General features: G+C 41.7%; 1 protein-coding gene across 1 annotated transcript in view; it reads right to left on the reverse strand.

Moving 5' to 3' along the window:
* Positions 1 to 24,989, reverse strand: part of Ugt50B3 (UDP-glycosyltransferase family 50 member B3) — a 52,723-nt gene that overhangs the window by 7,531 nt on the left and 20,203 nt on the right. Inside the window, exon 4 of the mRNA XM_041775919.2 lies at positions 22,437 to 22,620. Within this exon, the coding sequence (XP_041631853.1) occupies positions 22,437 to 22,620 (184 nt within the window). The remainder of the gene's footprint in view (positions 1 to 22,436; positions 22,621 to 24,989) is intronic.

Consider the following 24,989-nt stretch of genomic DNA (forward strand, 5'->3'; position numbering starts at 1 on the left):
AATATGCTTAAGCCATTTTCGTGACCGAAAAATCTCGTTTTTATGACCAAAATTCTTGTTTTTTTTTATCAGTGTACTAAAACAATGATTTTTGCTAGGAATCCGCAGTCATTAGATGACGCATACAAAATTATCGAAGACGCTCGCCATCAGAATTATACTCTCTATGGGCCCATTCGAAAACAGTTATATAATAAAACTCCCTTTAGGACAAACTTTAGCAACGATAACTATAATCGAAATAACCCAATCCAAACTGAATATCAGAACCAACCACGGGCAGAGGATAACCCCGGTACTTCGAATAGGCAAAATATAAGAAGATTCGCAAACAATAATAATTATCTTAACAGACATATTGCTAATCCAAACACTAATTCTCGAATGTCCTACAACACCATCCAACCGCAACAAATAGTTAATTATAACCCAAACAATGATACTTCGGCAACTCCCATGGACGTAGGCCAGATTAATAAAAATTTTCAATTAAAGGACCATCAAGATTACCTTATATAAAAATCGAATCTTCCGTAAGAGAACTTCTATTCATTATTGATACTGGAGCTGATTTCAGTATCATTAATGAAAATGTCTGCCACCCGAAGTGGAAAACTAATATTGATGTCAAAGTAAAAGCAATGGGAAACACCATTAAAATACAAAAACTTTGTAGATTTCCTTCATTCAAAGAATTTCGAATAAAAAATTACTGGTGTGAGTTCTTGGAATACAACTTTCACGACCATTTCGACGGTATAATTGGAGGAAATATATTGAACGATTTAAATGCAATCATAAATTACGGAGAAAATAAAATTACTTTAAATAATGTAAGCCTGAAGTTATATATGCAACACCCAAAACCGTGTAAAAACTTCGGAGCTAATGTAAATCAATTCATGAGGCTAGAACATCTCGATTATAATTCCCAGAACCAGCTTAGCATTATTCTAAAACGGTTCGAAAATATCTTCTATAAAGAAGGAGACAACTTAACGTTTACAAGTGTAATTAAACATAAACTATCCACAAAAAACGAGATACCTATCTATTCAAAAGCGTATAGGTACCCCGAAGCCCATAAGGATGAGGTGAATAAACAAATAAACGAAATGCTAAAACAAGGAATAATAAGGCATTCAAGTAGTCCATATAACAGTCCCTTATGGGTCGTGCAAAAAAAATTAGACCTTTCTAACCAACAGAAATGGCGGCTGGTCGTTGATTATAGAAAATTGAACTCTCAAACAATCGAAGATCGGTATCCTATCCCTAACATTGACGAAATATTTCACAAATTGGGAGGATGCAAAATCTTTTCTTCGCTCGATTTGGCTAAAGGGTTCTACCAAATAGAGATGAATGAACGCGATATTCCGAAGACAGCTTTTCTACCGCCAACGGACATTATGAGTTTTTGCGAATGCCTTTTGGTCTTCGAAATGCCCCAGCAACTTTCCAAAAACTTATGAACCATTTGCTTCGACCCTATATAGACCATTTCTGCCTTGTATACATGGACGACATTCTTATTTTTTCGAAAACAATCGAAGAACATATTGAACATCTAAATAAAGTATTAAAATGTCTTGCCAACGCTAACTTGAAACTTCAAATTGACAAATGCGAGTTTGCCAAATGCGAAATAGAGTTTTTAGGGCACGTTCTTAATGGAGACGGGTTAAAACCAAGCTCAAAGAAAGTAGAGGCAATTGATAAAATAAGACTACCAACGACACAAAAACAAATTAAAAGTTTTTTGGGAATTACTAGCTATTTTAGAAGATACATAAAAGACTTTTCTAAAATTGCAAAACATTTAATAAAATACTTGAAAAAAAATTCTAAAATAAATACAAAAGACTTAGAATTTATAGAAGCATTTGAAAAATTAAAACTATTAATCAAAAGCGACCCAATTGTAGTCTATCCCGACTTTAAAAAGCAGTTTACACTTATTACAGATGCCAGCAACTATGCCTTGGGAGCGGTACTCATGCAGGATAAAAACGTTATATGCTATGCTAGTCGTACTTTAAAAACTCACGAACTTAACTATAGCACGATAGGAAAAGAACTATTAGCTATCTTTTGGGGAATTAAACATTTTCATTATTATTTGTATGGGAGAAGATTTATAGTTAAAACCGACCACCGCCCACTAGTATGGCTTAACAATTTAAAAGAACCTAACTTAAAGCTACAAAGGTGGAAAATTCAATCAAACGAATACGATTTCGAAATTGAATTCATTAAAGGAAAAGAAAACGCGTTAGCTGACGGACTTAGTAGAATTTGCGATCATAATATACCCCTAAATAGTCCCGAAATGAATAAAACCTTTTCTGTAAACTTAAATGAAACCGATATATTTATGGGCGAACTTACAAATCCAATGCAATCTTTAAAAGAAAACAATGAGCCAAACTATGACTTTTCCTTAGACCTAATAAATTTGTTTTCAAGCCAACCATCAAATTATGAAACCATTCACAGTGCTCAATCAGACAACTTAAATTACATATATACGAAATACAGAAAACGCTCTTAACATATATAAATTTCAAATCGTACTGAAAAAGTCTGATAAGGAATTAAGATCCACTAAAATCTTATATAAAAAGAAAATAAGAATCACTATACAAACAAATGGCAATAGCTCAGATTTATTAAATATAATGCGAGACATTCTACCTGAAAAAGGCTTAATAGCCATCTTTTGCGAAGACATAAACCTGTACGTAAAATTCCAGGAATGCTATAGACAATTTTTTGCCTACAACGTTAATATTAATATAATAAGATCATTTGCACTCCTTAAAGATATCACAGATAGAGAAGAAATTTTGAAAATAATCGACGAGGAATATTTAAAGAACAACCATAGGGGTATCAACGAAATTTTTTCAGAAATAAAAAAAATATATTATTATCCTAATCTTCAGAAAGAAATTCAAAAATACGTCAATAACTGTAAAATATGTCACTTAGCCAAGTACGATCGAAACCCAATAAAATATAAGCTAAACATAACCGAAACTCCTTCCCAACACAATGAAATAATTCACATGGATATTTGGTTTCCCATGAGAAACATCATGTATCTGACCACCATCGATAAATTGACAAAATATGCTACTGCACATTATCTTAAAAATAGATCGTGGATATCTCTCTTGAAAGCATTAAAAGATAGGATACAAAATTTAGGAAAGCCCAAACTGATTATAACAGACAATGAATTTAATATAAACTGTATAAAACAGTTTCTGCTAGACAACAATATAAATATACATTATACGACTCCCTATAAAAAAACAGGAAACTCGGATATAGAAAGACTACACTTAACATTAAATGAACATATCCGATTGTTTAACGCAGATGATAAAAATAAAGATACAATTCAAAACAAAGTATATAAAGCAATTCTCCATTATAATAATACTATTCACTCTACCACAAAATATAGACCAATAGATTTTTTAAACAATTTACTTAGTTCAGAGCAACTTCAGAATCTTTCAGAAATTGTTAAGCATCGTAAGGAACAATTAAATGTAAAGAATAATAATACTGATAAAGATAATTTTATAAACGATTATGTAAAAAATAATAAAGTTGGTAAATCTAATCCTAAGTAAAAGCTATCTCAAAACTACCATCAAGACGGAAATTATCTCATATCAAATGACAATATAAATAAGAAAATTTACAAAGATCAAGTTAAAAGAAAATACAAATTCCAAGATTAAAATTAAGAAAAACAAGTATATTAACATTCTATTGAACGTATGCATATGTATTACAACTATTTACTTTTCATCAATTAATATTGCCGAAACTTGTCGGGGGGGAGTCATGTATAACTATAACTACACCTAGAACTAGAACTATAACTACAATTATAACTATTCTAATGCCCTCAATTGTAACCTACACATACACATAAGATTAGAGATAAGATCGACTGTAAATAGACTTTAAGCTCTCCTTGATCGCTGCTAGTAAAGTAGTTGGATTTAGACCGTACAAGTGTTCGGACGTACAATAAAGATAACCCAAACTGAGTCTAGCAATCTTCTCTTTGGATATTGACGTGAAGCTCAACTAGCAACTGAGCCATCTAAAGGCCAACTCATCAACGATCGATTATGGACCTGGTTGAAATAGCTCCCTAAACCTAAAAGACTCGGAGATTGATAAAGATCTGGCTTGTCTGAGACCGCTACTAAACTGGGCCCTAACATCGACATAACTATATCGCGCTGTCTAAATAATTCATTTGTTTTATTTAGACACCACTAATGGAGGGAAAGGTGAAGGAAAAAGGTGGCATTGATAGGGGCTGTCAAGGGGAAGCCCATAATATGGAATTTAACCCACAAAGGACATTTTAATGCCATATTTATTAATATTTTTAATATTTTTTTTGAATATTTGTTTACAAACAGCTGTCCAGTGCGACCAAAGAAAATCGTTAAACGCCATAAAAAGTACATTTTCATGGCATTTCAGGATTTTCCTTAATTTTTTTGGTCACACTAACTCGGTAGCGAAATAAACAGCGATTCCGCTGTCTAATTTAGACAGCGGGTTTTTCTCGTCAGAGTACTAGGCTTAAGAAAAGAACGGAGGCTCGGGAAAATAAGAGGGAAGTCGCCACCCCTGAAATACACCGACGCCATATGGCAACGCCGGCGGCGGAATAGCGCTCCCGGCCCTGAACAGCTGAGATTAATCGAGTAAATCTTACCAATCTGGCAGCACCCTCACCTATCGATTATCGAGACCTGTCGGATATCTCTCGTAAAGGAACAGCTGATAACCGCCTATGTAAAGCAGCGCACAAGCCAGGACAAATCACTTTTGCAGAGCAGCCAAGCCGGCAACAACTAGTAAGTCTTTAAAAATCAACTAACCCTAATAGAACCAGAGGAATAGGTAGCAGTGGGACAAAGTTCGGTTCTACATAGCGGATCTTGCCTAGTGGAGGACATCCGAGCGAGCAAGGATAAGTGCGGGGCGAGGTTCGGCTCTAGATAAGGTATCTCGCGGATACAGGGGACCCGAGTGCGGTTCTTTTGACCAAACTTGTACGAAGGTATCATAGACGTGGGTCAAAATATGGCTCCAGCTAGCGGATTTTGATTAGGGGAGGGCATCGAATAAGGCTCGTGTCAGCCGAACTCGTGAGAGCCAGCATAGGATGGAACAATGTTTGGCTCAAATTAGCGGATCTTGGCAAGTATAGGGTATAACTGATGCTTTAGGGAACGGTGCAAGCTTGGGCCACAACGATCTTTGTCTTTGAGAGACGTCACCCGGACTCGCCCACCGTGACCAGACCCGCGGCCAGACCGCAATAGATCACGCGCCCTACGCCAAGCCGACTAGCCCTCGCACACATTACGGAGTCGAATCATCCACGACATAGTATTATCAAGCCGACTAATCTGTGCATATTTTGCGGAGTCGCAGCACCCTCGACAGGGTATCCATCCAGCCGACTAACCCGCGCACACATTGCGAATTCAAATTACCTACGACAGGGTATCCCAACCACAGGAAACACCCTAAACATACCCACCACAGGCTATGGTTACAATATTAATACTCACGGTATTCCCTTGACGAGTTAATGGCTGAATTGCAGAAAATATCTAAAACTGCTGAACAAGTTGTTTACTTATGCAGTTTTGCAATTGTATACCATAGATATATGCTGTTATACATAAAATATAAAAATTTATATAATTTATAAACAAAACCTGACCCCGAAAACATAAGTCAAATACCTCGGCATTGTAATTGACAGCAGCTGACGTGGAAAACCCAATTTAGGAGAGAGGGTGTAAAAGGCCACCATAACGCTATATGCATCCAAGAAGATGGTTAGCAGCACATGGGGCCTCTCACCAGCTCTAATGCATTGGGTCTACATATCGGAGGTGCGTCCGACTCTGCTGTATGGAGTATTAGTGTGGTGGCAAGCCATGGAAAAGAAAAGCAAACCAAAGCACTCGAAACCATAATCGGTATATATCCCCTAGATATTCAAGCGCAACTAACAGCAGGAAAAGCGGCACAACGTCTGGTTGTATCAGGAAACTGGTCGCTACAAGGATTCGGGTACAGTTCAATTGGTCGAGACATAAGCAGTACATCTGACTGAGGCTGTCGTAGAAGCTACCAAGCCATTGCAGTATATTCCAGGCGAAAGTATTCATCATCAGGAAAGCAGCAGAGCTTGCGCAGAGCATAAACCGCCCACATGAGGCGGTCAATTTGTTCGTAGACAGTCAAGCGGCGATAAGATCCATGCAATCATCAGCGGTCAGTTCCAAAAATGTACTGGCAAGCAGGGAGACTAGATAGCCTGAGCACGACTAAGTCAGTAAGGATCTACTGGGTTCCCAGCCGCCAAGGCATAGGCAATAACGAGACCGCGGACGAACTTGCAAAGGAAGGCGACGGACTGGCGAGTGAAAGAGCAGAAAACATCTCTATCTCCCTAAGAACGCTTCAAAGCGAGCTAGAGAGACGGGCTGACGCAAGCGCAAAAAGCAGGTGGAGGAGCAATTCCGCAACCTGCAGAATACCAAAAATCATGTGCAAAGAGCACAACGAGAAACTCACTCACAACGTGCTGCATCTTCCGCGGCAGGACTGCAGAATGTTAGTGGGTATTCTTACAGGTCACTGCCTGTCTGCTGGACATGCAGTCAAGCTGGGCAAACAACGCCAAATGTCGGAAATGTGATAAATCCGAGGCAACCGAAATCTTGGAGCATCTCATTTGCAAATGTCCGGCACTAATGAGAGCAAGAAATAGATACCTAGGCTCTCCGGTTCTGGAATCGCTACGATCCCACGAGGGCCGTCCAGTTAAACCTAACCTAACCTAACCTATATTGTTACGAGCAATTGTTTTTGCAAGCCACCGCATAAAATAATTTTGTACCTTATGTAGCACCTCCTTTTCTTAAAAAGGGGGGGTGTCACATTTATTTCGTCTATTGATATATTTGCATCACTGCGCACTGCATTCGTGGCTTCATAACAAGAAATATTAAATAAAAAAACAGTGGATTATCAATTAATAAATAGTAATTATTAAAAATAACTAGGGATTCCACTGAATTCATGACTATATATATATTATATATATTTTCATAAAAATAACGATTTTCTTTTGATTATTTTAATCGATGTTTAAACCATCGATATTCGCCAACAACTCTTTTAATTTTCGTAAAACATAGGGCCTCCTGAATTCTCGGTTAAATTATACCCAGTCCGTAAGAAAAAGTAAAAAAAAAAGACGCATTCAGGCAGGATATTCCCTATACTTGCAAACTATTTGGAATATTATGATTTTCTTAAAGCTAGTAGGGGTGCAGTCAGTGAACAGGATATGGTTGTAAGCCGATTTCAACATCTGAATGAATTGAGGCGTAGCATGCAGATACTCGTACAACTCTGCTGAGATTTCTGTCTATGCGTAGAGCTTTGTTCGTCTTTGCCGCGTTAATTGCGAGTCTTACCTTAGTTATTTGTATACCACATAGTTATCTATATTCAAGGCATATGCGTTAAACATTTTGTAGATGGGTTCCTGACGAAAAGGGATGCTTTACGCTAGTCTGGATGGCTCTGCCTGTATGAAAGTTTCCTTTCAAGATCCCAAAATTCCGTACTACTTTTTACGCAGGGAATTTTATATTCCATGATCTGAACGTAAGTTTGCTGCTTCAGCTAGCAGATATTATTATTATTATTTTTTGAGGGTATTGAGCGTGCTGGATGTTTGAAGAAGATCGACAGATCGGATACGTGCAGTACTACATTTTCTGTCAAACCATGGTTCCGGCCGAGGTTGCAAGGTGCTGCATGCAGCACACTGATTTTTTTTTATACACGACGTAATATTGACCAGTATCTGCCCATCAGTGCATTTTTCACGCCACCTGAGATTTGGCAGACACCTTTTCAGATCTTCCCAAAGCTATACTCAATCAGAATTAGCAAAGGCAAGTCGAAAAAATGTCACCTTCGTTTTATACATCTTTGATGGTCCCTAACGAAAAAGTAATTGATTACTGAGCAGGCCTGTTCTCTGAATAAAATTACGTCCCCTCACTACTCGTTCTACCACTTATGACAAGGAAGTTTAAAAACTCTCACATCTGGATGAACCTCCATACAAGTTTGCACACGACGTCCTAGACTGCTACCATGATTGAGACTCTCAAATTGCGCCACCACCATGCTTTTCTCCAGGTGTATTTGATGTAGGAGTAAAAAGGTAACGTCATTCTTAAAAGACGGTTGCAAAGTATTTGTTTCCGGTAAGTGTTGGCAATAGCTTTCATTAAAGAAATGACAGCACTGTGCTTAGAGTGAGCGGGTCAGCTGCCGCATTTAAAAAAAAAATCTCTGCATACAGTCGACTCAGCAGCGTTGTTGGACTTACGTGCCTTTGTGGCTTTCAGCGCTGAGTTTTCCAAAATTTGCCTTGAAGCATCTCGACAACACGTCTACACTGCGCATCAACCTTTAGTTCGACTATTAGTCCGGACATAAAAATTCTAAATTTCAGAAAGGACTTTGTGCAACTTCATGGAAATTAGGTGGTTCTTAAAAAAATGTGGACCAGAAACGTGGTCAAAGAATAGCGAATTTGTTGGTTGTTGATGTTCAGTTGTGAGTTATTTGTACTAGAAAAGTGAGTGGAAAAAAGTGAATTAAAAGGACCTAAACTAAGCCCTTAGAAAGATTCGGACATTAGTTGGTCAATTAATCTCATTCTATTATGTCAAAAACTTAAATCATTGTAGTGTGTATTTATATTTCGACGGATAAATGATGGATATGAATAATTATTGTAATGCACATTCCTTTGTTTGCACACTACATTCGAGGGAAACCTTTATTAACATACATTACAATTCTACCGGCAAGAACGTCTCGGTCTGAACGAAATAATTATATTTATCTTATTTAATTAATTAATTAATTAATTACATACAAGAGACGTCAACAAAGTTTTAGAGAAACAAATAATATCGACAATGGAGTCCAAAAATAGCCACTAAATTCATATACTTTTTTAGTCAAACTGCGCGCTTATACAGAAAAAATGCAATATCGACAAAACAAGGAAAGTTTTAGCAGCAAGTATTCATTCATTCATTCTGGGACTCGAGTTTCCCCACCTGAGTTTTGAGCAACTTTTTTTCATCGATCTTATTTTTCAGTTGCTCGGAGCGGACGAAGGATAGAGTTTTTTTGAAGTGATTTTCTAGGTGAAAATTTTATATTTTAGTTTTAAAACAACACCTCGTTTTGACAAAACAAAAAGTAGATGCTTCGGGTCAGTTCACTTGACCAAAAGCAAGAGCAGAAGTTCGAGCAGATGTGAGTTATTTTTGAGAGAACTTTAGTGGCCGACCGTCCTAGAAACAGCGAGGGCCATCCGGAGCTTAAACATGTTGGCAATCGACAATTAAATCACATTCAGTAAGCATACTGGCTATCACGCCATAATTACATAATCGCATGCCGGGATTATGAGACCGGAGAACTGACACCAATCCCCTTAACCGTGAGAATACAACAGAGAATGGGGAGCCCTAAAAAGGACATCAATGCATCCTGTCTCTGCCCACCCAACCTATGGACTTCCTTCTGCGCTATGAGGCCACCGTGGATTTGAAAGACCTTTAATTAAGGTTCGCAGGAAGAAGCCTTGCTGGAGTGGGGGGCTCAATATTAATTGTTTTACTAGGTTGAGGAAGTAGATGCTACCCGCGCAAACAAATGAGGGACAGGTAAATTCAGCAAAGCTTATCAACATAATCCAGCATTTTATAGATGTAGAGTTTGTAATGTTAATTCTGAGATGATTTATAATATGTGTGTGGGAATAACATAAACTTTTAGCTTCTTTCTTTAATGAACAATGTAAATGTAGGCGACTTTAGCAACTTTGACAACTGATTCATAACTTCATACGACTTTAGTGGCTTTATTTAACAACTTAATACAATCACTCCAGAAAACACGACTACTCCTTGCGACTTCTCTCGCCACTCTGCAACTCTCCCTCTTGGAGAGGGATCCTCTCATGATCGGCTAGTTGCCATTCGCAACGACGCAAAAGGTGTACTCGCTGCCAGGCTGTACCTTAACACCTTACACTCGGCCCTCTTGCTCATTTTCATCTGACCCAGATGAAGCCAACTCGTCGTCGTTGTTGGCTTGTACCTCCATAGCTTCATGTATTCGCAACTGGTACTTGTTAAGTTTAGCCCTTCGACTTGGGCTGTTTTTTGAACGTCGTACCGGCCGTTTTGCTTTATTTGAACGACTTCGGACGGTTCAGCTTTCTTCCTGCGATAAATTGAGTCTTCTTGACTGCGACGAGATCACCCAACCTGTAGATGTGCGTTCGCTTGCCCTTTTTGTCGTAGTTTCGCTTATATACCTGCTGGGCCTCTTCAATGTTCTTTCTGGCTTCGTCCCGCATTTTTTGTCTCAGTAGGCTGCACGTCCATAGTGTATCTTTCGATGCAAATGTTATTGTCTTGACAGAAACATGGCTCAACTCTTCTGTGTCTGACTCTGAGATTTTTTCAGGGAAATGTACCATCTTTAGACGTAATCGTCCAATACGGACATGCGGAACACCAGTTCTCGGTTAAATCCTATCTGGTTTCAAAAATCATTTCTAAAATTGACACTGATCTAGAGTTTGTGGCGGTTTGTATCTAGGCTTACGATTATTCTACCTACGTTTCATGTTCGTATACTCCACCCAGGTCCGACACTGATATATATATGCAGCATTTATCATTAATTCAAGAAATTCATTCTCCCCTTGGTGTTAATGACCACCTTATTGTTACGGGTGATTTCAATCTGCCCTCCATTTCTTGGATGCACTTGTTCCCACCTCACCCCACGATTTAATTCATGGTCTTATTGACCACTCATTGGGACAATTAAATTTAGTTTCGTTTGTCTCTGAGTTTGCCAATGCCTACGTCACTAGAATTGACCCTCTTTCTAGTCCTGAGGACGTTTATCATCCCACTTTGGAGCTAACCCTTGAAGCCTCCACTCCATTACTATTGTGTCCGGAAGCTGAGCCTGCAACGTTTCTCTCAGACATCGTTAAGCGTTTCTATGACATAATGTTCGCAGTTTTCGGCATGTATGTTCCTTCATTTCCCTCACCAGAAGTTTCTCATAAGCCCCCTTGGTTTTCTCGTCGGCTTTCTTATCTAAACAATTTGAAATCCAGACTGTTTAAAAAGTATAGCTAATCTGGTCTCCAAGTCGACCATTCGAAATATTTAACTGCTCGTACAAATTTCGTAGCACACAATTCAGAATGCTACAGAAACCACTTAAATCGGTGCAAAATTGAGTTTCAGGCTAACCCTAAGCACTTTTACGCTTTCGTAAACTCGAAACGGAAATCTCAACAATTTCCATTATGTCTTCATTTCGATATTGATATCGCAGACCTGTTCGCAAAATTCTTCCAGACTACATACTCACAAATTAATTTCGATAATAACTCAGAGTATTTTTTTTCCACTTCCGCTCTCCAATTTGATTTTTATGCCTGTAATCAGCGAAGATGATGTTCTTCATAATCTCAGAACAATCAAACTTTCCTTCTCCTCTGGTCCAGATCTTGTACCTAGCTGCGTTCTGAGAAATTGTGCCAGATCATTATGTAGACCACTGTCTAGACTTTTTCAGTTATCACTTCAGCATTCGTTTTTCCCCAAAGTTTGGAAAAAATCTTTTATCATTCCGCTTTATAAAAAGAGCAGTAAATCTAATATTGAACACTATAGAGGTATAGCAAAACGTAGTGCGATTCCCAAATTATTCGAATTTTTAATTACTACTCAGCACCAATGTAGCTCAATAATGTCCCCGTCACAGCATGGCTTTATGAAACGTAGATTAACGTCTACAAATCTCCTTGAGTTTGTTGTTGTCATTAGAAATGCATTTAAAAATAACTCCCAAACCGATGTTATCTTTACAGATTTCAGCAAAGCTTTCGATTCGGTGAATCATCAGTTACTGCTGAAGAAACATTGTCTTTTGGGTTTTCCGGTTACGTTGATCAAGTGGATTTCTACTTATTTGTCGAACCGAACTCAAAGAGTTGCATTCAAGGGTTCATTCTCAAACCTTGTTCAAGTGACTTCGGTGTTCTGACTCTCCTAAGCTTTTGCAAGCTGATTTAAGGGGGTCTTCTCATTGGGCAACTTTTTTTTTTCGATTTTTTTTTTTTGCATTTATTTATAGCTTGGGATGTTGTGTATATGTCCCCAAAAGGATTTTTAGAAATTCGAAATACTTTAGAAGATACAGCCTCATTTGTGAAGCAAAGTCTTCGCAAAATGAGCTTTTTTCAAACTTCAAACGCGTTTATCTCGAAACCACGTTTTTCGAACTGGCGGCCATGATATCTCCAGTTCAACTGAACCGATTTTCATGAAACAAAGTGGAATCGACGCAGAATTGTCACCATTTTCGGGTGACGGAACAGATTTTTTTTTAAATGTTTTTTTCTATTTTTTTTTTACACTAAACTAAAAAAAAAAAGCCCGAAATCGAATTTTTTTTTTTTGAATGGCCGCCATTTTGTTTAAAAAAATTTAAAAAAAAATCAGTTCCGTCACCCGAAAATGACATTTATTCTGATTATAACCCCGTTTTTATTTTTCATTTCGGACGCTCTGGAGACCCTGAATCGTGGCCGCCAGGACGACACCTTTTTTTTCGACCACCAAGTTTGAAGTCTCATTACTCTTTGAACAACCCTCGTATCGAGGCAAGAACAACTTTTTTAGTTACTTTGAACATTTTTGAATACAATAAATAAAAAAAGTTTTCAATTATTCTTTGCGTTTTCAAATAAGAATTTTTTTAAAAAGGGTCCAAAAAACGGGTTTTGAATAAGAAGACCCCCTTAAAGAACACGTTGCCCTGGTGCACTCACAATTTATTGTTTCTTATCAAATCTAAATGTAAATACATGTCGTTTTACCGCAGAAATTGTTTCCATGCCAACTATTCCGTAGGCAAGAGTGTTCTTGAACGTATTTGTTCTGTAACGGATATTGGAGTTCTATTTACCCACCGATCACATCGGTATAATTGTCTGTAAAGCAAAGGATGTTTTTGCTTTCGTAAAACGATGGTCTAGGGAATTCGATGATCCCTACACTACAAAACTTTTATATATATCTCTGGTTCGGCCCATACTCGAATATTGTTCGTGTGTATGGTCCCCCCAATATGCAAAGTATCAGGACCTTATCGAATCGGTACAGAAACAATTTCTTTTGTTCGCTCTTCGGGGTTTCGACTGGGACCCACATCGCCGCCTTCCTCCCTATGCTGACAGACTACGCCTTTTGGACCTGTCCTCTCTTAAGGATCGTGGGACCTGCCACGGCGTGATGTTCCTTCATAAACTAATGAATGGACATCTTTTTTTCCAGTCAGATTCCAAGTCAAATACGTTTTTCAGTTCCTTCTAGGCCATCACGTTACTTTCGGCCTATAGCTTTTGATATTTGTAAAACTAATTTCGAGGCACACGATCCTTTTCGCGTTTTATGTTCACTTTACAACGACATGTACTCTCTGTTATATTTTAAAATGTCATTAGACTTTAACAAAAATAATATCTTAAGACATCTATCCTTGCCTCTGACCACCTGATGTGAGTCGTGGCATATCATTGAAAAACACTCGTTATCCGGTCTGAGCTAAGGATATGGATTTAAAAGGGCAGATATTTGCTATTCTTAATAAATAAATTCACATCCTTGAATACAATAACTGCTTTCGGATGACTTCCGGTGGAGCTAATATCATTCGAGAAGGCGGCTTCATGCCGATTTGCAAGGTAAAAGATTCAACAGACATAACCATTAACTCACACAAACACAATGAATTGCAGCACATAACCACTACATATACACCACACACTACACCATCACACGATCAGATGGTGAATACGCTGAATGTGCAATATTCAGCGAACACAACAGTTAAAGAGACGAAATATTTAACAGTTGCAATCATTTTTTCACGCTAATTATGCTGTGGTTAATATGTTCAAGACAGCATTGGAACGAATTCCATCGGATATGCACAAATTTGTCATAAGGCCGGATTGTATCCCAGCAGGTGAACATGCGTGAAGATTCAATGCACGCACCTTTAATGATGTTGCTGCAATCAGTGTTGGGGATCCAACTAAATCGCGAGACATTGTCGTTCAGCGATGAAGCAATAACATGCATCGTGTAAACGAGACACATCGTTTGTACGAAGCGTTACAATATCTAATCATTTATGGGCAAGGGCAAAATGGATACGACATCACATTGAAGATGGTCGATCCAATTAGAAGTACAATATTCACACATAATTATTGCTATTATTGGTTTCCACTTGCGACGACCCACGTCGCAACAACAAATATAATCCATAAGTAGAATTAAGCTTTCAAATAAGATTAAGAATAGTAGTGGCAACGCCGGCCAAGGAATAGCGCGTCCAGCCCTGAACAGCTGACGATAATCGTATGGATACGATCGATCTGGCAACGCCCTGCCTATCGGCCATCGGGGAATTATCGATTATCGATCGGGGGAGAACAGCTGTCGACCGGCTATATAAAGCGACGCACCGGCCAGTGCAACTTCACTTTTGCAGAGCAGCCGAGCAGTCAACTGGTGAGTTAACAAGTAGTACTAATCCTAGCTTTAGCAGTAGAATAAGGTTTGGCCCTGGCGGCGGACCTTAATAGAAAAGAAGGTAGGAAAGGTGAAGGTAGCGTTAGGTCTAGATCTGGCCCCCTGCAGGCGGATCTAACGAAGTAGCTGGGAGGAGCGGAGTTTGGCCCTAGTTGGCGGACTTCGCACAGATAGTCAGCCGTGGGACGAGGTCGGGCCCTTGCATGGCAGATCTCGCGGAAACAGGGTATCGAGCGCGGTCCGTATGACCTCGCCGTACAGGTAGTATAGACTTGGGGTTCTGACCTGGCCCTTGGATGGCAGATCAGGAATAGGGGAGGGCGTCGAATGAGGTTCGCCACATTCGCCAAGCAAGCATAGGAGGGGAGAAGATCTGGCCCTTGCCGGCGGATCTTGATAGCTACAGGGTAGCAGAAAGGCGTTAGGGACGGTGCGAGCTTAGGCACAACGATCGCTCACCTCGAGTGACGTCACCCGGACCCACCTACCGTGACCACGACAGCGGCCAGCCGCAACGGTCACGCACCCTAGTCGCGTCGCCCGAACAGGGTATTCACAAGCCGACCACGAGACAGTCGCGTCGCCCGAACAGGGTATTTACAAGCCGACTACGATACAGTCGCATCGCCCGAACAGGGTATTCACAAGCCGACTACGAGACAGTCGCATCACCCGAACAGGGTACTCACAAGCCGATCACCGACGATCGCATCACCGATACAGGGTATCGCCACGCCGACAATCAGCAGTCGCATCGCCCGAGCAGGGGAACAACAAGTCGACCCACTGGACCCTAGTCGCAGTGTCGCATCACCCACCACCGGGTATCATCGTCAGCCAGCCGGCTGAGCACCATCGAAGACCGGGACACGGATCTACCCGCAACCAGGGTATCAACAAGACACCCCCACAGCAGCAACCACACTGTATTTTTTCCACAGGTTTCACTATATATCTTGATCAATAAAGCTTGTATTAAAATTACCTCTCTCCTCTTGCCTATTTACTGATTATTGGGACACGAGGGACTCGGACACTACAAATTTTCTGTACGAACCCCGACTCCGGCGAGCTAGGCCGAGCACCCCAAAAGAGGGTCGTTACAGTGGCGCCCAACGTCCTGAAAACCTCGTAGTCCTTAATAACAAAGTAAAAAACCATGGCAACAGAGAAGTTAACCCGCGGATGGGTAACAAGTCTAAACAAGACCCAGCTGGAAGAATACAGAAGGGAGTTTGGAATGGAACCAGAGCTGATAGTGGAAGACCTACGACGCCAGCTATCAGACTTCATAAAAAACGGAGACCACGACGAGGGAAGAGTCAACAGGCTGAGAGAACTAAGCCAGCGACATGCAAAGAACAAACAAAGCCCCGTAGTGGAGGTAAACTGGGAAGTGATCACAGCAATGCTACAGGCGGAAAAAGAAATGAAACCAACAAACAGCGCGGATACAGAAAGAGACTTGGAGGAAGCAAGCTCCGGAAAAACCCAAGAAGGCTCGCCAAAGCCGGAACTCAAAAGGAACAGCCAATCGGAACGCGCGTCAGCCATAAATACCATCCGAGGATGGGGCGAAACATTCGACGGGTCAGGAGACGCGTTAGAGTTCATAACACGGTTGGAAGAACTGGCAGCAGCCTACGATATAGGGCTAGAAAACATTACAGCGGCAGCAGTGGTAATACTGAAAGGTGCAGCCCTAGACTGGTGGCGGACAAACCCAGAAAAGATCCACGATTGGGCAACGTTCAAGGCACAGGTTACGCGGTATTACGTACCGGCGGACTATAGGGAACGAGCAATGGAGCGGATAACGAGACGTCAGCAGTACGCACAGGAACCCGCAAAAGACTACATACGGGAACTACGGAAGATGATGTCTCACACCACACTAAGCGAGGAACAAAAACTAGAATGGACATATAGGAACAGCACCGTGGAATTCAAGAGATATGCCAAACGTAGTGAAGTACAGTCGCTACAGGACTACCTAAGACTAACGGAGGAATTCGAAGCCTTAGGAACACAATACCCACAGCAGACACAAGCAAGAACGGCAGGAATACCCAACGTAAACAACCTGTGCCGACGATGCAAACAACCAGGGCATATGGCGCATCGGTGTAACAACCCGGCGAGACTGTTCTGCTGGATATGTGGAAGGGACAACACAAGAACAATCGACTGCTGCAGAAGATACGAGGGAAACGAAAGAGGCGCTGGGAGTCAGGTGGGACACCCAGTGCCAACCCAGACATACCACCAGAGACGATGATCAGGTTTGACGGCCGGAAGATCATCGCCCAAGTCAAGGCGGCAGGCGTGCAGGTCGAAGGAATAGTCGACACAGGCGCAACGAGAAGTTTCATAAGCGAAAAACTAGCGGACAAACTCCGACAGTATGGCGAAGTCCAACCAACAGACGAGGTAATAAATCTAGCGGATGGAACTACAACGACGGCCACAGAAGAACTACGTCTAAAGATCGAACTAGGGGAAAGCAAAGCAGAAATAACGCTACTAATTCTGGACGACGTTATCGGAGGTATACTACTAGGGGTAGACTTCTTGGCACAGTGTGATACGACACTGCGGTGCGGAGGATTAACCACTCAGCTCAAGCCACAGACTGGAAAACAGCAGAAACACCAGAAAGTAGGAATAGCGGCAGCAGAACCGACAGAGGCAGAAGTCGAGGAATTCCTAAAAAGGCAGCTAAAGCTGATGGGTGAAATCCACGGGACAAGTCATATTGCAAAACACAAGATATACATGAAACACGACAGACCACTGAAGCAAAGGTACTATCCGAAAAACCCGGCAATGCAGAAGATAATTCACGACCTAGTGGAGGAACTCCTACAACAAGACCTGATCGAACCCTCGCACTCAGCCTATAGCTCACCGGTAGTGCTCGTTAAAAAAAAGAACAACCAGTGGAGGCTATGTATTGACTACCGGCAGTTGAACACGCACTCGGAACGAGACGCATACCCAGTACCACGGATGGACCACATCCTTAACCAACTGAGAGAGGCAAAGTATATCAGCACACTGGACCTAAAGAACGGCTACTGGCAAATACCCATGGAAGAAAACAGCAAACAGTACACGGCATTTACAGTACCGGGACGAGGATTATTCCAATGGAAGGTCATGCCATTCGGTCTGCACACCGCACCAGCAACGTTCCAAAGGGCACTGGATTCAGTGATAGGCCCGGAGATGGAACCATTCGCGTTCGCCTACCTCGACGACATTGTAGTGATCGGTAGAACAAAGAGAGAACACCTGGAAAAGCTCCAGGAGGTACTGGCAAGGCTACGGAAAGCGAACTTACGAATCAACCCGGAAAAGTGCCATTTCTTCCAGGACAAGTTGAAGTACCTAGGGCACGTAGTAAGCGCAAGGGGGATACACACAGACCCCGACAAAATAGCCGCAATCAAGGACCTGCCCGAGCCGACAACGACAAAACAAGTTCACAGCTTCCTGGGAGTCGCCTCATGGTACAGAAGGTTCGTACCCAGATTCACCGAAATCGCGAAGCCGTTGTTTGAGTTGATAAAGAAGAACGCGAAGTTCGAGTGGACAGAAGAACACGGAAGAGCAACAGAAGAACTAAAAAAGGCACTGACAGAAGCACCAGTACTCGCATGCCCAGATTTCACAAAGACATTCATATTGCAAACAGATGCAAGCAACTGCGGCTTAGGGGCAGTACTCACGCAAGAAGACGACGACGGAGAACACGTCATCTCATATGCGAGCCGCAAACTAAGGAAGGAGGAAATGAACTACTCAGCAACAGAAAAAGAATGCCTCGCGATACACTGGGGTATACACAAGATGAGGATGTACCTGGAAGGATACCACTTCGTGGTAATAACGGATCACCTGGCGTTAAAGTGGCTGAACTCCATAGAGAGTCCGTCAGGACGGGTGGCGAGATGGGCACTGGCACTACAACCATACTCATTTGAGGTACGATATCGGAAGGGTAAACTCAATGTAGTAGCCGATACACTGTCAAGACAACCTACCGAAGAGGCCCAAAGTGCCGAGATAGCGGAAGACAAATGGATTAGAGAAAAACTAATAGACATTGAGAAGAATCCGAGTCGGTGGCCAGACTACTGTGTCGAAAACAACAAATTATATAGACACCTACCGTCATGGGCAGCAGACGAAGACATACAACCCTGGAAACTCTGCGTAGGCAAACACCAACGAGCGAGAGTATTGGAAGAAAACCACAAAACAGCAACGGCAGGACACCTGGGAGTAAGAAAGACCAAGCACAGGATTGCTACGCGATACTACTGGCCAGGAATGCATCGGGAAGTCAAGAATTATATCGACCGATGCACGACATGTCAACAGTACAAGGTGTCACAACAGCAGGCGTCCGGAAGAATGCTCACACGGATAGCGGAGGCACCGGGCGAAACACTATGCGTCGATTTCGTGGGCCCATTACCTAGATCAAGTCACGGCAACAATATGCTACTAGTATTCATTGACAAGTTCTCAAAATGGGTAGAGCTGACAGCAATACGGAAAGCGACCACAGACGCAGTCCTCAAAACGTTCCGAGAGAAAATACTGGCACGCACCGGGGCTCCAAAGGTGTTAATCTCAGATAACGGAGTGCAGTTCACAAGCCACAAATTCAGAATGCAGATGTCAAAGTGGGGAGTACACCAGCAATTCACGGCTCCATATACACCGCAAGAAAACCCGACAGAACGTGCGAACCGAACAATAAAAACCATGATCGCACAGTTCGCGGGAGAAAGGCACGACCGATGGGACGATGTACTACCGGAGCTGACACTAGCATTTAACAGCAGCCGGTCGGAGTCAACTGGATACAGCCCGGCATACCTCACATACGGGAGAGAACCGAGGCTGGCGGGAAGTCTGTTCGATGAAGCGACAAAAGGCTCAGCGATAAACGAGGAGACCATGGAAGAAAGAATAGCACGAATCAAGGAAACATGTGAGCTAGCAAGAAAGAACATGGAAAGAGCAGCGCAGGACCAAGCCAGAACATATAACCTGAGGAAACGCGAATGGAAGCCGAAAAAGGGGGACATGGTGTGGGTTCGACAACACCCACTGTCAAAAGCTTACAACAAGTTTTCAGCCAAGCTCGCACCGAAGTTTGAGGGTCCATTCAGGGTCGTAAAACTAGAGTCACCAGTAATAGCGGTAGTAAAAGAGGTAGGGTCGGGCAAGACACAAAGAGCATATGTAAATAACATGAAGAAATACTTAGGAGAACAGGGAATAGCACTCGACAACACCGAACCTAATAACACAAATACACTCACACAAGAACACTAGCACAATGGTCAAATTCAATAACGGGTCAACCCAGCTAGATTGGCAGGAGAAGTCATCAGAACCACCTCGAAAATTTAAACTGGCAAAGGAGGGGGGAGTGCGACGACCCACGTCGCAACAACAAATATAATCCATAAGAAGAATTAAGCTTTCAAATAAGATTAAGAATAGTAGTGGCAACGCCGGCCAAGGAATAGCGCGTCCAGCCCTGAACAGCTGACGATAATCGAATGGATACGATCGATCTGGCAACGCCCTGCCTATCGGTCATCGGGGAATTATCGATTATCGATCGGGGGAGAACAGCTGTCGACCGGCTATATAAAGCGACGCACCGGCCAGTGCAACTTCACTTTTGCAGAGCAGCCGAGCAGTCAACTGGTGAGTTAACAAGTAGTACTAATCCTAGCTTTAGCAGTAGAATAAGGTTTGGCCCTGGCGGCGGACCTTAATAGAAAAGAAGGTAGGAAAGGTGAAGGTAGCGTTAGGTCTAGATCTGGCCCCCTGCAGGCGGATCTAACGAAGTAGCTGGGAGGAGCGGAGTTTGGCCCTAGTTGGCGGACTTCGCACAGATAGTCAGCCGTGGGACGAGGTCGGGCCCTTGCATGGCAGATCTCGCGGAAACAGGGTATCGAGCGCGGTCCGTATGACCTCGCCGTACAGGTAGTATAGACTTGGGGTTCTGACCTGGCCCTTGGATGGCAGATCAGGAATAGGGGAGGGCGTCGAATGAGGTTCGCCACATTCGCCAAGCAAGCATAGGAGGGGAGAAGATCTGGCCCTTGCCGGCGGATCTTGATAGCTACAGGGTAGCAGAAAGGCGTTAGGGACGGTGCGAGCTTAGGCACAACGATCGCTCACCTCGAGTGACGTCACCCGGACCCACCTACCGTGACCACGACAGCGGCCAGCCGCAACGGTCACGCACCCTAGTCGCGTCGCCCGAACAGGGTATTCACAAGCCGACCACGAGACAGTCGCGTCGCCCGAACAGGGTATTTACAAGCCGACTACGATACAGTCGCATCGCCCGAACAGGGTATTCACAAGCCGACTACGAGACAGTCGCATCACCCGAACAGGGTACTCACAAGCCGATCACCGACGATCGCATCACCGATACAGGGTATCGCCACGCCGACAATCAGCAGTCGCATCGCCCGAGCAGGGGAACAACAAGTCGACCCACTGGACCCTAGTCGCAGTGTCGCATCACCCACCACCGGGTATCATCGTCAGCCAGCCGGCTGAGCACCATCGAAGACCGGGACACGGATCTACCCGCAACCAGGGTATCAACAAGACACCCCCACAGCAGCAACCACACTGTATTTTTTCCACAGGTTTCACTATATATCTTGATCAATAAAGCTTGTATTAAAATTACCTCTCCCCTCTTGCCTATTTACTGATTATTGGGACACGAGGGACTCGGACACTACAAATTTTCTGTACGAACCCCGACTCCGGCGAGCTAGGCCGAGCACCCCAAAAGAGGGTCGTTACACACTATCAATTCATTTAATTTTGCATTTTCAGGCGTATCAACGAATATAAGAATAAGCGCAACGAATTACTATGCGTATCGTATGATGATTCGTACACATGAGGAGAATGTCATTCTGAAGTGCCGTTGGCTATTCAATCAATTCGCTGTCGACATTTATGTCAAACTTGAGACCGAACGTTTAGCGTTCATCCGATTCAATTAGGCAAAGCTACGATCTTAGGACTGACGATTCTTCCATCATCTTATACCGGAAGCCCGCGCCACATGCACGAATACGCTCAAGACGTTATGACGTACGTGCGAAATAATGGAACTACTGGTTTATTTTTTACGTTCACATGCAATCCGAAGTGGACGGAAATTGAAATTAAGTTAAAACTGGGCCAAAAACCGCAAGATCGCCATGATATTATAATATTCTCATTGATCCAATTGCAAACTGCAAATGAATGTACACGGGCAATAGGGGCATTAGTCCTTTTTTCAAATCCCACCTCCTACTACAGACCTAATTTTGAGGAGGAACCAGCGCGACCTACTGTCCCCTAACTACTTACATCTGCACGCCTAAAAACATTCGTCACATTTTACATTTAAATTTATTTTATTTAACAAATTTGGAATTCAGAAGAACACCTATATTTGAATATGACGCCCAGACTATGTTGCAATATTTTGAAAGAGCATATATAAGCTATATTTAAATTTAAAAAATATTATTTTCATTAACAAATTATAAAGATAGAATTTAGTTGAATGTAACTTACTTCGAATGCATATCTCAGACCATCCCATGGCTTAATGGGCATATCTCCAGCCATTCGTGAACCAAGTAAATCCCAATTGGTATAGTTTTGAATGTATTCAACTAAACCAGCTGGAGTTATCTCGTTCAGACCTTCAATGTGAAAATCTGCAGGGAAGCCACTTAGGAAAGTAATATTGTGACCCCTGAAATCACGGAAAGTTTTTATTAATAATTTTTGTATCCTTTGTTTTTGGTGTTGTATTGGTGTATTCTAAATTTAGAGATCATGAGATAATTCTTTTTTTTAATTAAAAATTAATATTGTTATGTATGTAATTTATGGAATCGTAAACTCCCTTCAACCATGGGATGATTTTAGTCAAGTAGTTGTATTAAAGCCTAAAAAGGTTTCTGACCGATTTTCGCAAGAAAAAAAGTAAATGATTCAGAAAAATACAGTTTTTTCTTAATACTTAATGTTTCTTGTTGCACTTACCACGTGATCAAAGAATCAGCACAGATATGCCATTTAATTTTAAACTTTACAGTTCATAGTGTCCAAAAAAAACCACATGGTTGATCTTTTATCTTGATTGGTGAACTATTCTTTTAACAAAATCCTGTAGGCCTGTTTTGTGAATCACAATGGATTCGTGCCAACAGTTATTTAATACTAATGGGATATGGGTTCCAGACGTAAGTCGAGGAACGTGGAAATTGAGCTGCCCTAGCAGATTGGGGCTTTCAACATCACCGCTTATTAAGAAATACGACACCAAGCATCGTTCTACGGTTAAGTAAATTAATAGAAGTCTGCTAGAATAAGACGGAAATCTTAAGTCAGCATCCCAGGGTAGGCTACGGAGGGCGAAAAATAAAAAGTTCTTTTGAACAGATTCAATACGGTTAATATGGACTCCAAATTGAGGACTCCAGACGCATGAACTATACTCCAATGTCATCAGTTTGCATTTGAAGCTTTTGAGATGTAATAAGTTAGCACGACACCATGCTTGAAAGTTATTAAGATCCGATTGCAGGTCTGACTGGCCAGAGCTGTCCTTACACTGCAGGCATAGTTTAACGTCATCAGCGTACATAAGTACTCTAGAGTTCGTTAGAACCAGCGGGAGGTCATTGATAAACAAAGTATATAGCAGCGGGACGAGCTGGCTACCTTGTGGGACGCCAGATGTGACACTAAGGAATTAGGATAGAGCATTTTTAAACAGAACCTTTTGAGATCTGTCACTCAAATAACTCAAAATCCATTTAAGAAGATCGACGGAAACCTGATTAAGTCAAGCTTCTTTACAAGAAGAGAGTGAATAACCGGGTCAAAAGCTTTACTGAAGTCTGAGTAAATCACATCGGTTTGAAAGTTACGTTGGAACACCTAATAACAAAAGAGGTGAGTTCCAGGAGATTTATAGTGGTCGATCCATGCTGACATGGAGAAATTACGAATCTGCATAAATGCTGCAAGTAAGGAGTGATTACATTCTCGAAAAGTTTTGGAATTGCCGACAACTTAGAGATTCCTCTAAAGTTGCATGCGTCCGATTTGCTACCTTTTTAGTGGAGAGGAATGATAAATGATTCTTTCCGAATAAGGGAAAATTCTGAGGTTTTTAAAGATACGGTACACAATTTCAGAAGGGGTTTGCACAGAGCCCTGGCACAATACCTGAGCACGCAGCCTGGTATTCCATCGGGACCTGGTGAATAAACTGGGTTTACACGATGAAGATCCAAACTAAGGGAGCTTTCGTTTAAAATACGACTGAAAATTAGGTTCGACCTGGGCAAATCAAAAGAGTAAGTCTGATCTAAACTATTTGAGGAAGAATAAGTAGTTTTGGAAAAGTCGGCAAAAAGTTCGGAAATGGCCTGATCAGAGTTTGTTGTATTGTTATTAAATGAAAGCGGGGAAGGATATAAATTGGGTTTACGTTTAGTATTAACAAAGTTATAAAACTGTTTCGGGTCATGCGTGATCTTGACCCTACAGCGAGTTAAATAAATCTTATAACACTGCGCGTTGACCACGGTAAAGTTTGACCGAGCGCTAAGATTACTAGAAAGAGCAGTAAGAGAACCGGAACGTTTATAATATTATAAAGCCTAGACTTAATATTTTTTAGGTTTACGAAAAACCGACGGATTGGTTAACAAAACACACGTTAAACAGAACGAATTGACTGTAAAAAATATCCAAGGCGGATGCCATGTAAGTACACATGTATAGATCGGACCAATTAAATCCGGAAATTAAAATATTTAGCCTTTAAACGTTTGCTTTACGAAAGCAGCGAACTTTATTAGCTAAGCGATCAGATTTATTCTCTACGACAGTTCCCGTATCGATGGACACGATGAAAACGTCAATGGATCAACTCTTGTTAAGTTTACACCAGTAAGTTTACAGGATCAGAGATGAAACACAGATCTAGTAAGCGATTTAAAGAATTTAAGACATGATTAACTTGAGACAAAGAAATGTCATGCAAGCCATCTATGAGGTCATGCTGTGCCGCAGTTTGGAGGACATTGGACGTACCATCTTATGACC

This window comes from Drosophila kikkawai, chromosome 2L (assembly GCF_030179895.1).
Source record: "Drosophila kikkawai strain 14028-0561.14 chromosome 2L, DkikHiC1v2, whole genome shotgun sequence".
NCBI classification, from domain to species: domain Eukaryota; kingdom Metazoa; phylum Arthropoda; class Insecta; order Diptera; family Drosophilidae; genus Drosophila; species Drosophila kikkawai.